The 14,265-nt window shown below is 43.7% G+C and overlaps 1 protein-coding gene across 4 annotated transcripts in view; it reads right to left on the bottom strand.

The window, feature by feature from the left end:
- acot7 (acyl-CoA thioesterase 7) overlaps positions 1-13,722 on the bottom strand; it is an 88,698-nt gene extending 74,976 nt beyond the window's left edge. The window contains exons 1-2 of one of the 4 annotated variants that reach the window (XM_046343565.1): positions 13,569-13,722; positions 12,453-12,552 (exon numbers count right to left, since the gene is read on the bottom strand). In XM_046343565.1, coding sequence (XP_046199521.1) covers positions 12,453-12,502 — 50 coding nt within the window. In that variant the 5' untranslated portion in view covers positions 12,503-12,552; positions 13,569-13,722. Of the gene's footprint in view, positions 1-10,961; positions 11,116-12,452; positions 12,599-13,568 lie in introns of those variants that run through there. The other 3 variants (XM_046343564.1, XM_046343566.1, XM_046343568.1) reach the window with 3 other exon arrangements.
- Between the last annotated feature and the right edge of the window lie 543 nt (positions 13,723-14,265).

The raw sequence follows: 14,265 nt of genomic DNA, 5'->3' as shown, positions 1-14,265 counted from the left end.
TTTACCTAAGCGGCGAATGGCAAACGACCAAACATTTTGCGTGCTTTCGAAAAATCCGTCCTGTCCCATGAAAGTGCATCATTGATGTAATTAAGACATTAAAAGCTGTGGTTCGGCCACAGGTACTACAAGCATATGACTGACTGAGGTTCAGCATCACCAATATTACATCAGGGTCGTGTTCAGTTGGATTTTTTTTCTTTTTATGTTTCTAAACAGAAAATGAAGATTTGCAGTACTTGATGGACAATCCAAGGTAGTCCCTACCTGTTTCAGTCTGTTTTCTTACATTTGATGCCTAATGAACACATCCCAATGTGTTCTCTCAACAGGCCTACCTAGCGAGAGAGGTATCTGTGAAACACACACACACACACACAGCTGTTCCTGGCAGCCACTCCACATACACTTGTTTTCCAGTGACGTCTTCTCGATTAATATGGTAAGGAGAATGATTAAGGGGAATGAATAGCTGAAATATACGCGAAATGGCTTAACTGAATGAGCATCTTCAGGGTTAAGATGATACATTGCCTCTTGGAGATGTTCAAAGTAGTAAGCTGCACCAAATTTACTGTAAACTAAGTCTGATATTGACAAGAACAGAGAGGTATTGTATGTAACAAATGCATCATCTACAGTAAACATGTATCCAAAATGTTATCAACAGACCATGACAGAGGCTGCAAGGTTGGTTCCTACTAGCCTAAAGAAATCAGCGGTCAATTCTATCATTGTGACATTTCGCAAAGAAAATAAGTCAGTTTGCAGAATATGCAATATGCTTTACCACAAAATGACATATTTGAATACATGTACATTCACACAATATAATATACTAAGTGTTGTATGTATCTTGTTAGTACCTGTATTCTAATGATGGCACCGGAGAGAATGGCTCCCGTTTTACGGTCTCCTAACCAATTGTGCTATTGTGTGTGTGCTACTCTCTTATGACCGAAAAGGGCTTCTAGAACTCAGTACACCGATTACTCACCTCGTATTGAAAGACAATTTTTTCTTTAATGAGTCAGAAGAGAGGGATTTCCTCCAGACACCTGACAAGGCCCTCACCCCCGTCATTCGCAGGAGAAAGAGACAGAGATATCGAGGACGAAGGTCAGGTGCCTTGTAAGGATCTGGCGGCAAGTGGGTAATTTGCCTTTACCATCGGTCATATTAGCCAACGTACAATCATTGGATAATAAAATAGACGAACTACAAGCATGTGTATTCTACCAACGGGACATTAAAAACTGTAATATCTTATGTTTCACTGAGTTGTGGCTGAACGACAACACGAATAACATACAACTGGCGGGTTATACACTGTATTGGCAGGATAGAACAGTAGCCTCTGGTAAAACAAGGGGTGGCGGTCTATGTATATTTGTAAACAACAGCTGGTGCACGATATCTAAGGAAGTCTTGAGGTTTTGCTCACCTGAGGTAGTATCTCATGATAAGCTGTAGACCACACTATTTACCAAGAGAGTTTTCATCTATATTCTTCGTAGCTGTCTATTTACCACCATAAACCGATGCTGGCCCTGAGAGCGCACTCAATGAGCTGTATATGGCCATAATCAAATAGGAAAATGCTCATCCAGAGGCAGAGCTCCTAGTGGCAGGGGACTTTAATGCAGGGACACTTAAATCTGTTTACCTAATTTCTACCCGCATGTTAAGTGTGCAGGCAGAGGGGAAAAAACACGAGACCACCTTTACGCCACACAGAGACGCATACAAAGCTCTCCCTAACCCTCTATTTGTCAAATCTGACCATAATTATCCATAATTATATACTCCTGATTCCTGCTTACAAGCAAAAACTAAAGTAGGAAGAACCAGTGACTCAGTCAATAAAAAAGTGGTCAGATGAAGCAGATGCTAAGCTACAGGAGTGTTTTGCTATCACAGACTGGAACATGTTCCAGGATTCTTCCGATGGCATTGAGCAGTACACCACATCAGTCACTGGCTCCTAAGTCCATCGATGACGTCGTCCCCACAGTGACTGTACATACATACCCCAACCAGAAGCCATGGTTTACAGGCAACATCCGCGCTGAGCTAAAGGGTAGAGCTGCCACTTTCAAAGAGCGGAACTCAAACCCAGAAGGTTATAAGAAATCCCGCTATGCTCTCCGACGAACCGGCAAAGCAGCAAAGCGTCACTAGGCAAAGCATGGATACAGGACTAAGATCAAATCGTACTACACCGGCTCCGATGCTCGTCGGATATGGCAGGGTTTGCAAACTATTACAGACTACAAAGCGAAGCACACCCCCGAACTGCCCAGTGACACAAGCCTACCAGATTAGCTAAATAACTTCTGTGCTCGCTTCGAGGCAAGTAATACTGAAGCATGCATGAGCATCAGCTGTTCCAGACGACTGTGTGATCACGCTCTCCAAAGCCGATGCGAGTAAGACCTTTAAACAGGTCAACATTCACAGACACGCAGGACCAAACGGATTCACAGGACGTGTACTCCGAGCATGTACTGACCAACTGACAAGTGTCTTCACTGACATGTTCAAACTCTCCCTGTCTGAGTCTGTAATATCAACATGTTTCAAGCAGACCACCATAGTCCCTATGCCCAAGCACACTAAGGGAACCTGCTTAAATGACTACCGACCCGTAGCTCTCACATTGGTAGCCATGAAGTGCTTTGAAAGGCTGGTCATGGCGCACATCAACTCCATTATCACAGAAATCCTAGACACACTACAATTTGCATAACGCCCCAACAGATCCACATATGATGGAATCTCTATTGCACTCCACACTGCCCTTTCCCACCTGGACAAAAGGAACAACTATGTGAGAATGCTGTTCATTGACTACAGTTCAGCGTTCAACACCATAGGGCCCTCAAAGCTCATCACTAAGGTAAGGACCCTGGGACTAAACACCTCCTTCTACAACTGGATCCTGGACTTCCTGACGGGCCGCCCCCAGGTGGTTATGGGTAGGTAACAACACATCCGCCACGCTGATCCTCAACACGGGGGCCCCTCAGGGGTGCGTGCTTAGTCCCCTACTGTACTCCCTGTTCACTCATGAATGCACGGCCAGGCACGGCTCCAACACCATCATTAAGTTTGCTGATGACACAACAGTGGTAGGCCTGATCACTGACAACGATGAGAGAGCCTATAAGGAGGAGGTCAGAGACCTGGCCGTGTGGAGCCAGGACAACAACCTCTCCGTCAACGTGATCAAGATGAAGGAGTTGATTGTGGAATAGAGGAAAAGGAGGACCAAGCACACCCCCATTCTCATCGACGGGGCTGGCAGTGGAGCTGGTTGAGAGCTTCAAGATCCTTGGTGTCCACATCACCAACAAACTATCATGGTCCAAGCACACCAAGACAGTTGTGAAGAGGGCACGACAAAACCTATTCCCCCTCAGAAGACTCAAAAGATTTGGCATGGGTCCTCAGATCCTCAAAAAGATCTACAGCTGCACCATCGAGAGCATCCTGACTGGTTGAATCACTGCCTGGTAGGGCAACTGATCGGCCTCAAACCGCAAGGCACTACAGAGGGTAGTGCGTACGGCCAAGTACATCACTGGGGCCAAGCTTCCTGCCATCCAGGACCTGGCCGTGTCAGAGGAGTCATAGTCATAGACTGTTCTCTCTGCTACCGCGCGGCAAGCGGTACTGGAGCGCCAAGTCTAGGTCCAAAATACTTTTCAACAGCTTCTACCCCCAAGCCAAAAGACTCCTGAACAGCCAATCAAATGTCTACCCAGACAGGTTGCATTGTCCCCCCTCTTTTACTCTGCTGCTATTCTCTGTTTATTATCTATGCATAGTCACTTTAACTCTACCTACATGTACATATTACCTCAATTACCTCGACTAACCTCAATTACCTTGGGGTGGCAGGGAAGCCTGGTGGTTAGAGTGTTGGACTAGCAGCTGAAAGGTTGAAAGTTCAAATCCCCGAGCTGACAAGGTACAAATCTGTCGTTCTACCCCGGGACAGGCAGTTAACCCACTGTTCCGAGGCTGTCATTGAAAATAAGAATTTGTTCTTAACTGACTTGCCTATTTAAAAAAAACAGTGCACCCGCTCATTGACTGTGTACCGGTACCCCCTGTATATAGCCTTGCTATTGTTATTTTACTGCCGCTCTTTAATTATTTGTTACTTTTATTCCTTTTTTTCACTTATCTATTTTTTCCTTAACACGTATTTTTCTTAAAACTGCATTGTTGGTATTCGGCGCATGTGACAAATAAAATGTGATTTGATTTTGATTTGACTCTAATGACAGATTGACCATACTCTTTTCTAACCTCAGAATGACAGAAGACTCCATGGTGGTGGCCATGTGCAGGAGCGGGAAGTGGTGGAAATGGTGAGGGCCAGGAATGATATCGTGCTGACAGAAATAAAATGATTTAGTATTTAGTGATGCACCGATATTACATTTTTGGCTGATATCCGATATTTTCCTTGCCAAAATAAACGATACTGATACCGTGACGATATTTAACATTTTTGTGGCCTTCTAGTAGAGTTAAATAGTTAACACACACACATGGACGCATCGGTCTAAGGCAGTGCATCTCAGTGCAAGAGGCGTCACTACAGTCCCTGGTTCAAATCCAGGCTGTATCACATCCAGATATGATTGGGAGTCCCATATGGAGGTGCACAATTGGCCCAGCGTCATCCGGGTTTGGCCCGGGGTAGGCCATCATTGTAAATAAGAATTTGTTTTTAACTGACTTGCCTAGTTAAATAAAGGTTACACACACACCACACTGACCAAAAAGTTATTTTGTTGGTATTTACGTATTTCCTCATTACCAGTAAAACCTAATCAAAACCTATTTCTCTCACTAACTTGCTGTGCTGTTTTGTTGTTCATTTGTTCAGTAGTTTCATTCTCGATCAGGATTTCTCAAACTATGAAACGGCGTTTAGGTCTTTGCGTGTCAAATAAGCTTATTGACCAATCAGGACCTGAATATGACTGCACGTCTGTCACGTCTTGGTCATTGTTTTTGTTATATGTTTGGGTAGGCCAGGGTGTGACATGGGTTTATATGTTGTTTTCATATTGGGGTTTGTAGTATTTGGGATCGCGGCTAATTAGGGGTGTTGTATAGGCTTGGCTGCCTGAGGCGATTCTCAATTAGAGTCAGGTGCTTATCGTTGTCTCTGATTGGGAACCGTATTTAGGCAGCCTGAGTTTCGCCTTGTATTTGGTGGGTGTTTGTTCCTGTCTCTGTGTTGTAGTCACCAGATAGGCTGTAATTAGTTTCACGTTCCGTTCTGTTGTTTTTGTATTTAGTATTCAGTTGTTTCATGTACCGCGATTTATTTTCATTAAAGTCATGAGTAACCTACACGCTGCATTTCGGTCCGACTTTCTTTCTTCAACAGACGAACGCCGTTACAGAAACACCCACCACTCACAGGCCGAGCAGTGTGTAAACTGGCAGGATCTAAAGGAGGACGGTAGAGGCATGGATTATACGACGTGGGAAGAAATCGACAGGTGGGCAGCCGACCCAGAGCGAGTGCAGGAGCCCGCCTGGGATTCCCTGCAGCAATGCGAAGAGGGCTATAGACGAATGGAGTCGAAAAGGAAAACACGGCGACGCAGAGCGAATACCGAAAGTAACCCCCAAATATTTATTAGGGGAAAGCACAGAGAGAGAGTGGCTGAGTCAGGAGTCAGACCTGAGCCTACTCTCCCTGTTAATTGTGAGGAGCAGCAATATAAGGACTTCTGGTCTTGGGAGATGATATTAGACGGAAAAGGACCCTGGGCGCAGCCGGGAGAATATCGCCGTCCCAAGGAAGAAATAGATGCGGCTAAAGCGGAGAGGCACTGGTATGAGGAGGCAGCACGGCGACGCGGTTGGAAGCCGGAAAATAAAAAAAGAGGGGCATCTCAGGACAGAGGGGCATCTCAGGACAGAGGGGCATCTCAGGACAGAGGGGCATCTCGGGACAGAAACAGCCCAGGACTGAGGGGAAGCCCGGTACTGAGGGGAAGCACGGTACTGAGGGGAAGCCCGGTACTGAGGGGAAGCCCAGTACTGAGAGGAAGCCCAGTACTGAGAGGAAGCCCAGTACTGAGAGGAAGCCCAGTACTGAGAGGAAGCCCCGTACTGAGAGGAAGCTCAGGCAGGTAGTAGGCTCCGGTAAATCCTGGCTGGCTGGCGGAACTGGAAGAGTCAGGTTGTCTGGCCGATCTAGAAGATCATGGCTGACTGGCACTTCTGGCGGATCTTGGCAGACTGGCACTTCTGGCGGATCCTGGCAGACTGGCGATGCTGGGCAGACTGGTGGCGCTGGGCAGACTGGCGGCGCTGGGCAGACTGGGAGCACTGGCGGTGCTGGGCAGACTGGGAGCACCGGCGGCGCTGGGCAGACTGGGAGCACTGGCGGCGCTGGGCAGACGGGAGACTCCAGCAGCGCTGGAGAGGAGAAAGGCTCTGGCTGCGCTAAACAGGCGAGATACTCCGACAGCGCAGGAGAGGAGAAAAGCGCTGGCTGCGCTGAACAGGCGAGGCGCACTGGAGGCCTGGTGCGTGGTGCTGGAACTGGTGGTACTGGATCGAGGACACGCACAGGAAGCCTGGTGCGGGGAGCTGCTACCGGAGGTCTGGTGTGTGGAGGTGGCTCTGGATAGACCGGACCGTGCAGGCGCACTGGAGTTCTTGAGCACCGAGCCTGCCCAAGCTTACCTGGCTCGATGCCCACTCTAGCCCAAGCTGCCCCTCAGTCCCGGGCTGCCCCTCAGTCCCGAGCTGCCCCTCTGTCCTGAGAAGCCCCTCTGTCCTGAGATGCCCCTCTGTCCTGAGATGCCCCTGTCCCGAGCTGCCCCTCTGTCCCGAGCTGCCCCTCTGTCCCGAGCTGCCCCTCTGTCACGAGCTGCCCCTCTGTCACGAGCTGCTCCTCTGTTATGTGGGGATCTGGGTGAGGACTATTAGGCCATGGTCGGCGGAGAAGGTGGATTATCCCAGGACGCGAAGGGGAGGAAATAGGACATTAATGGAGTGGGGTCCACGTCCCGAGCAAGAACCGCCACCATGGACAGACGCCCACCCGGACCCTCCCTATGCTCTTGAGGTGCGTCCGGGAGTCCGCACCTTAGGGGGGGGGGTTCTGTCACGCCTTGGTCATTGTATTTTGTGTTTTTGTTATATGTTTGGGTAGGCCAGGGTGTGACATGGGTTTATATGTTGTTTTCATATTGGGGTTTGTAGTATTTGGGATCGCGGCTAATTAGGGGTGTTGTATAGGCTTGGCTGCCTGAGGCGATTCTCAATTAGAGTCAGGTGCTTATCGTTGTCTCTGATTGGGAACCGTATTTAGGCAGCCTGAGTTTCGCCTTGTATTTGGTGGGTGTTTGTTCCTGTCTCTGTGTTGTAGTCACCAGATAGGCTGTAATTAGTTTCACGTTCCGTTCTGTTGTCTAGGTGTCATCATCTAAAATAACCCTAATTTACAAGACAGTTATTAGTTGATTAATGATGGTCGGACCCATCTATGTGAAGCCAGCCACAATAAGGACTAGCTAGAATAGTGGACTTTGCGGTTAGCCTTCAAAATAAAAGTCTGCCATTGACAGTAATGCAAATGAATACAAACAGTAGAATTATGCCATAATTGAATAGATCATGCTAAACGAGGTTGGAATGTTCTTATATAAAATCAACAAAAGACAATAATTTGTTAATTTGACAAAAATCTGTTGAAATCACACTGGATGTATATTATACTTTAGAATTGCATTGGGAATTGCATACTTATTTCACTGTACAGCCTTTTCCTATGGATTGTGGATCAATGACATGAGGTATCAAGTCTACTCAGTGACACCCAGAGAATATTAGCGTCGTAGTTATTATTGCGGGACTCTGAAACAACTGAATTGAGATACATTTATTGTCAATCTATGTGTATTGAATACTATTCCCGAGGAAAAACAATACTGGGTGGATGTTTTGGAGTCTGATAACTCTGAGGAGGACATCGGGGAAAAATATTGTGGTAAAGCTGTACAGTGCAATATGAATGTCAATACAAACAATAGGCTGACTGGGGAGGTGATTTCACACAGTCACAGTCCTGCGATAAGAGCTACAATGCTAATATTTGCGTAAACTCTTCCCAGTTGTGTTCTGTGGGTGTCACCGAGTATTACGTCATGTACCTACGTTATATAGGTATGCACATCAGCTTTGACATCGGTTTTGCACATCGGCGTTAAACTAGACATCTGGTCGATACCGATGTTGGCATTTTTTAGCTAATATCGGCCGATTCCGATATGTTTACCAATATATCTTATACACCAATGCATCCCTAGTAGTATTGGGTCCTACATTGAGTTCCTCAATGAGACTGAGCAGGCCTGTCAAGGTGAAGGGGTCACCGATGCCATTGTGTGGGACAATGTCAGGTTCCACCATGCAGAGGTGATTCAGGCATGGTTTCCAGTCCATCCCCTATTCCTGAACCTATACCTGGCCCCATACTCTCCTTTCCTCAACCCTATCGAGGAACTATTTTCAGAATGGAGTTGGAAGGTGTATGATCGCCATCCACATGAGCATGCCCACTGATGAGTCATGCGATGACATCAACCCAGACCAATGTCAGGCTTGGATTCCCCATACCAAAAGGTTTTTCCCTAGGTGCATCAACAATCAGGACATTCACTGCAATATGGATGAGAACCTTTGGCCAAATGCTCAAGACAGGCTTGATGCAAACTACTGCCTGTTAACTAGTTTATTTCTTTCAATTGTTTCCTTTGTTTAATTTCATCTGTTACAGTACACCCACATTGTAATTATATCTGGAAAAAAAACAATGTATTCATGCATCAATAATTGTGGAAGATCTACAATGATCACACCTTTGATCACACATGAGATAGAAATGATGGAAATGTTATTTTCAGTAAATGTTGATGGGTAGTACAAGTGTATAACCTCATGTTAAAACAGTGTAATGTACTATAGTTTACAGTACAGTAGCATATTACTTTCAGAAACATGTATCTTGTATTTTCTGCTATTGGATTAACTGGTTGGTAGCCCTTTTGACTCACAGCCACTGTCATCCTGTACACGGGTTGAAAATGGCAGGTTTTGACATTAATAACCGCCTAAATTGGAATGCAGTGGCTGTACAGTAACATGCTATACATGACATTAAAGCTCAAGTTCTCCGCTTCACAGCACTGTATGGGTTTTGACTGACAGCAGTTATACACTTTAGCACCACGTGTGCGACAAGAAGATGTCCCCATCCTTCTGGCTAATTGAGCTACATTTGCAAAAATGTTTTTTTTTTGTCTGAGCGAGGGAAATGCTGTAAATCGAGAGGAGTCGATGTGTTCTGAAAGATGAGATTATAATAAAATACCGCTTTAATGTCATAGAAGCAAACCACACACCCATGAGTCCAAATGTGCACTTCACATTTCCATTTTTGAAAACAAATGTCATTTACATCATCAATGTTTATTATCGCTATGTTCGATCCACAGTTACAAGGATAACGTGTTATACCCTGGCTTTTCCTGAACAGAATGAGCCCATGTTCGTTGTATTGTGGAGACAATTAGCTGCGGAACACACACTTGAATGCACTCATGACTCCATTCTATGAGCACTAAAATTACTGTTACTCTGAAGTGCCTTTTGAAAGCCTAACACTGTAAGATCGTATTTTATAACTGAGCTAGTCATGTTGCAATAGAATAAGCTTTCAAATGATGCACATCTGACCCGGATTGTAATTTATTAATGGAAAGTTTTTTGGATTGCGTAAACAAATAACTGCAATTGTGTTATGGTGGGAACTACAAGTGTGCTTGCTTCAGTTCCTCAACGGCAAAGCTAGGAGAGCTCAAAAAAAGCACCTTATAGTTGAAGGTTCTTTCCAAGAGTCAAAAAAGTGCATTGAAATTACTTAGTAACTGTGCAGTTTGGAGAGGTGTGTGGCCACTTGGAGTCACCAGTTAGACCTCTCACTCAAACCCTTGTCATCCTTTTTTCTTATCTTGCACCTACTCCAAGATTTCTATGAATATTATTGTGTTACTGAATGTATCCAGAGTATTTTGAGATTTTGTTATTGACAGATGGTGTGAAAAGTACAGTAAATGTCAAATGCATCTGGTTGGCAGCGAGTTTCCTGCAATTCTACACATTTTGTCATGGGGTGCAGAGGAAATTGGGCTGTTTTAAAGCAAATTTTCTTAAAATTCTACACATTTTGCCATGTCTAATGTTTATGAACCCCTACCCTAAGATATCTTACAACTTTAAACTGGTGTCATCTGCTGACACAAGGGCCACAAAAAGCATTGTCTCATCATTTGAATCAAAACAGTGCATATAACAGCATGTGAATACAAGGTTGTTACTAGAGTAATTACAGTGTTACACAGGCACAAGATGAACTTAATATAAAGTGTCGGCCTGCACGGCTACGTGTCCAGCGCTCATTTAAGATACTTTATCTGGGATTGATTGCGTTTGCCTGGCACAATGAAACAAATAGAATATAGTCACAAGAGTTCAAACCCTGCCCATCTGGCACTCCAGGCAGACTACAGCAAACGCAAAAATGATTTGAATGATTTCAAATAGTCTATTGTCTAAGCTTAGTGAAGTCATCGACAACAGAGAATAGATTTGATCTGATTCAGATAAGGCCCAAGCTGGGAGAGCAAGGTTTTGTGTAGTCATGCCCTACGGTCTGGTTGGTCAAGTACCTAAAATAAGAACGTATAACTTGTACCGAACACTATCAGACACATTTTAACCACCCATTACAAGAAAGTACAATCACATTACTCCAGATTAAGCCTCGCTGCATTGGCTGCCTGTAAAGTATCAGACCGACTCCTAAGGTTTTAATTTGAACATGTGAAGCACTACATGGCATTGTCCTCTCTTACCTGGCGGTAGTCACAGACATGCTTGTTCCATACAATCCAGTATAAATGCTTCCCTCCAAATTGATTGACCCAAGTGTAAACAAATGTCAGGGGAGGAGCCTTGGCTAATGATCAACGTATACGGCCGGTACATGTCTCGAAACTACTCACTCTCATTTACTGCGTTGCTATGTCATGGATCTGCTCCACCCTGATTTATGATCCGAAAGGGAGGTGAAGTTAGTTGGATTTCCGCTTTTGCAATGGAATGTTCCAGAGTAGGACCAAGATGATTTTAATACATTATAAATTATTTTTATGTATATATGAGAGTCAGCGACTTACAGTCATGTGTGCATACATTCATATGGGTGGTCCCGTGGAGAACCCCTACTACAATGCTCTACCAACTGAGCTACAGAAGGGAGAGTCATGTTGCCTACTACAACTTATACAATGTTGTATTATCATTTTATAGCTGACGATACTATCAAGCAGCTATGGTGTCCAATTGAATAGCTGCTACATAGAAATACATAACACTAGTATCCATATAATAAGATAATAAGCCTTGTAATAAGACATTAATGATTATAACTAACTATTAAAGCATTATAGCAATCAGTGTTAAGTATAGGCTAGTCTGGCCTTTTTTCTTCTTCATGGGACATGTTCATATTGAGCAATGCCTTTGTCTCTCTTGGTGTGGTGCAATGCTTCTTTCTACCTTTAGGAGGATGATAATACAGAACCATAATGCAGTGCAAATGGACGCTGCTGTAGACTACATTGTAAGACTCAGCAAAGGCATTTGATAAGATGAATGCTGCGACAAAAGCCAATGCAAATATTCACAAAACTACCGGCGACGGGAATGCGCATCATTTATCTGCCCATGTTTTACTGTTCTGTTTACTTTTTACGACAACCGGAACCGTTTGGGAGACGATTTAAAACGGATACAATTATACTAGTCAGAACACACTGGTCTGACGTTTGCCCATTCAAACTGAATAGCGAGAGGTTATTTGGGAGTTAAATTATTTATTTATGTATTAGGCCTACATGTTTGGTGTGATTTACAGGGGTCTCGCAAATATACTATAAATGCCCCAGGACGACCTTAAGATGTCCTTGTTTGCCTCTACGCATCTTGTACCGGTTCGTCATCATATCCGAGCATCATTGTCGAAAAGATCCTCACACGACATGTGATCGCGTGCACAATTTGAAGCTCAGCTCCCGGTAGTCGTTCTGTATTGTACTGAGAATAACAGTATTTGTCCCTATTATAGTGTGTCGGCCTTATGTGACTTCTATGCAGTCAACATTTGCCGGAATAGACCGAGCAAAATCTATTTGGCGGATTATCGGGCCGCTTTGAAATGTGCACGCAAACCGGTAGTTGAGCTGCTCTCCACAGTACGTACACTCGTTGGATCTCATCCAATATGTCACAGATAAAGAAACATATAAATTACATTTCTTAACACAGCGCATCGTTTTGCTTACCTGCATATCTGGAGGGATGAGGCTGTGGCTTGCGATTGTGTTCCCGACATGATGATAATGATGACTGGCTCTTTGTTGAGCTTGTCTTGGCGCAAGTCTCCTGGTGCAGTGAGGATAGCAATATGCAGACTCAGTCGGGTAGCATGCTATTGCAGCCGGTTAGCAAGATCAAGGGACATGGTTTTGACAGATCGTAAATTCAAGGAATAGCCTACCGGTGAAGTTATAATGTAGCCTATTACTAGCTAGAAATGATCAGTGGTGTAAAGTACTTAAGTAAAAATACTTTAAAGTACTACTTAAGTTTTTTTTGTATTTGTACTTTACTTTACTATTTTATTTATTGACAACTTTTACTTTTATTTCACTACATTCCTAAATAAAATAATATACTTTTGACTCCATGCATTTCCCCTGACACCCAAAAGTACTTGTTACATTTTGAATTCTTAGCAGGACAGGAAACTAGTCCAATTCACGCACTTATGAAGACAACATCCCTGGTCATCTACTGCCTCTGATCTGGTGGACTCACTAAACACAAATACTTCGTTTGTAAATTATGTCTGAGTGTTGGAGTGTGCCCATGGCTATCTGTTAATTAAAAAACAAGAACATCGTGCCGTTTGGTTGACTTAATATGAGGAAGTTGAAATGGTTTATACTTTTACTTTTGATACTTAAGTACATTTGATCAATTACACTTATTTTGATAGTATATTTTAACCCAAATACTCTTAGATTTACTCAAGTAGTATTTTGCTGGTTGACTCACTTTTATTTGAGTCATTTTCTAATATTAACATATCTTTACTTTTACTCAAGTATGACAATTGAGTACTTTTCCACCACTGGAAATGTAGTATTAAAAACAGTTATTCTACATTTTGTTACATAGGCTGTAACATTACAAAATAATGTAATTTCCTCAGTGTACTTCTAAAGCTAAGTTTAACCAAATAAATTAGTTATTTTGTTGACAATGAAATGAGTCGGTTTCTTTGAATAGCGGTCTCATAACTGATTGCAGGCTTCCTGTGCACTATTTAGGCGAACATGTTTGTTTCGGTTAAACTGACAATGCACACAAAGAAAGTACTATATTTCAAAAGTTACCTGTTTTTGCTGTGGATCAGAACGAACGAACATCTAAATGTTTATTTAGGAGGTTAGCTGGTTTTCACAACTCACAACAGATGATCAGTTCCGTGAGAAGCTGTCAGTGTCACCCTTTACAGGAAAAACTAGCTAAACTGTTTAAGAACTTGCGTCACTGGCACATGCAGTTCAAATCATCACGATAAAAGACCGCGCGAGGGCAGCAGAGACTATCCCATTTGATGGGTCGCAACGATTTTGTTGTCGTCTGCAGGGGCGCGATTGTTCCTCACAACGACTGTCAGTCCAAGCGCCTATGCAAATCCAACAGCTGCAATATGTAACTTTTTGGGAGACCCAAACAAATATAAATATAAATGAGTTATAGATATGTAATTGTATTTGAAAGCAAGTCTAAGTTGCAGTTGATCTGTTCCATGTTAGCTATTTCTATGCTTCCGGTTCATACGCTTGGTTTTTGCGTCTTTTGCTTTCGGTTTTGTACACCAGCTTCAAACAATATTTTGGTTATTGACAATATATTTCCACAGCGGTTTAGATGGTACAATGCTTCTCTACACCATACGCACTGCTTGTTTTGTCACACAAACTGTAATTAGGCGAACTATTAGAATTCTAGCAACCAGTGCATATTGCACCTTAAACTGTGGAGTAATAGTTGTTGGGTGCACCTTGATTAGAGCGCTTTCCGTGC

The sequence above is a fragment of the Oncorhynchus gorbuscha genome, linkage group LG03 (assembly GCF_021184085.1).
Source record: "Oncorhynchus gorbuscha isolate QuinsamMale2020 ecotype Even-year linkage group LG03, OgorEven_v1.0, whole genome shotgun sequence".
Classification (NCBI taxonomy): domain Eukaryota; kingdom Metazoa; phylum Chordata; class Actinopteri; order Salmoniformes; family Salmonidae; genus Oncorhynchus; species Oncorhynchus gorbuscha.
The sequence above is the reverse complement of the archived record's forward strand: the minus strand, read 5'-3'. Positions and strand labels throughout refer to the sequence as shown.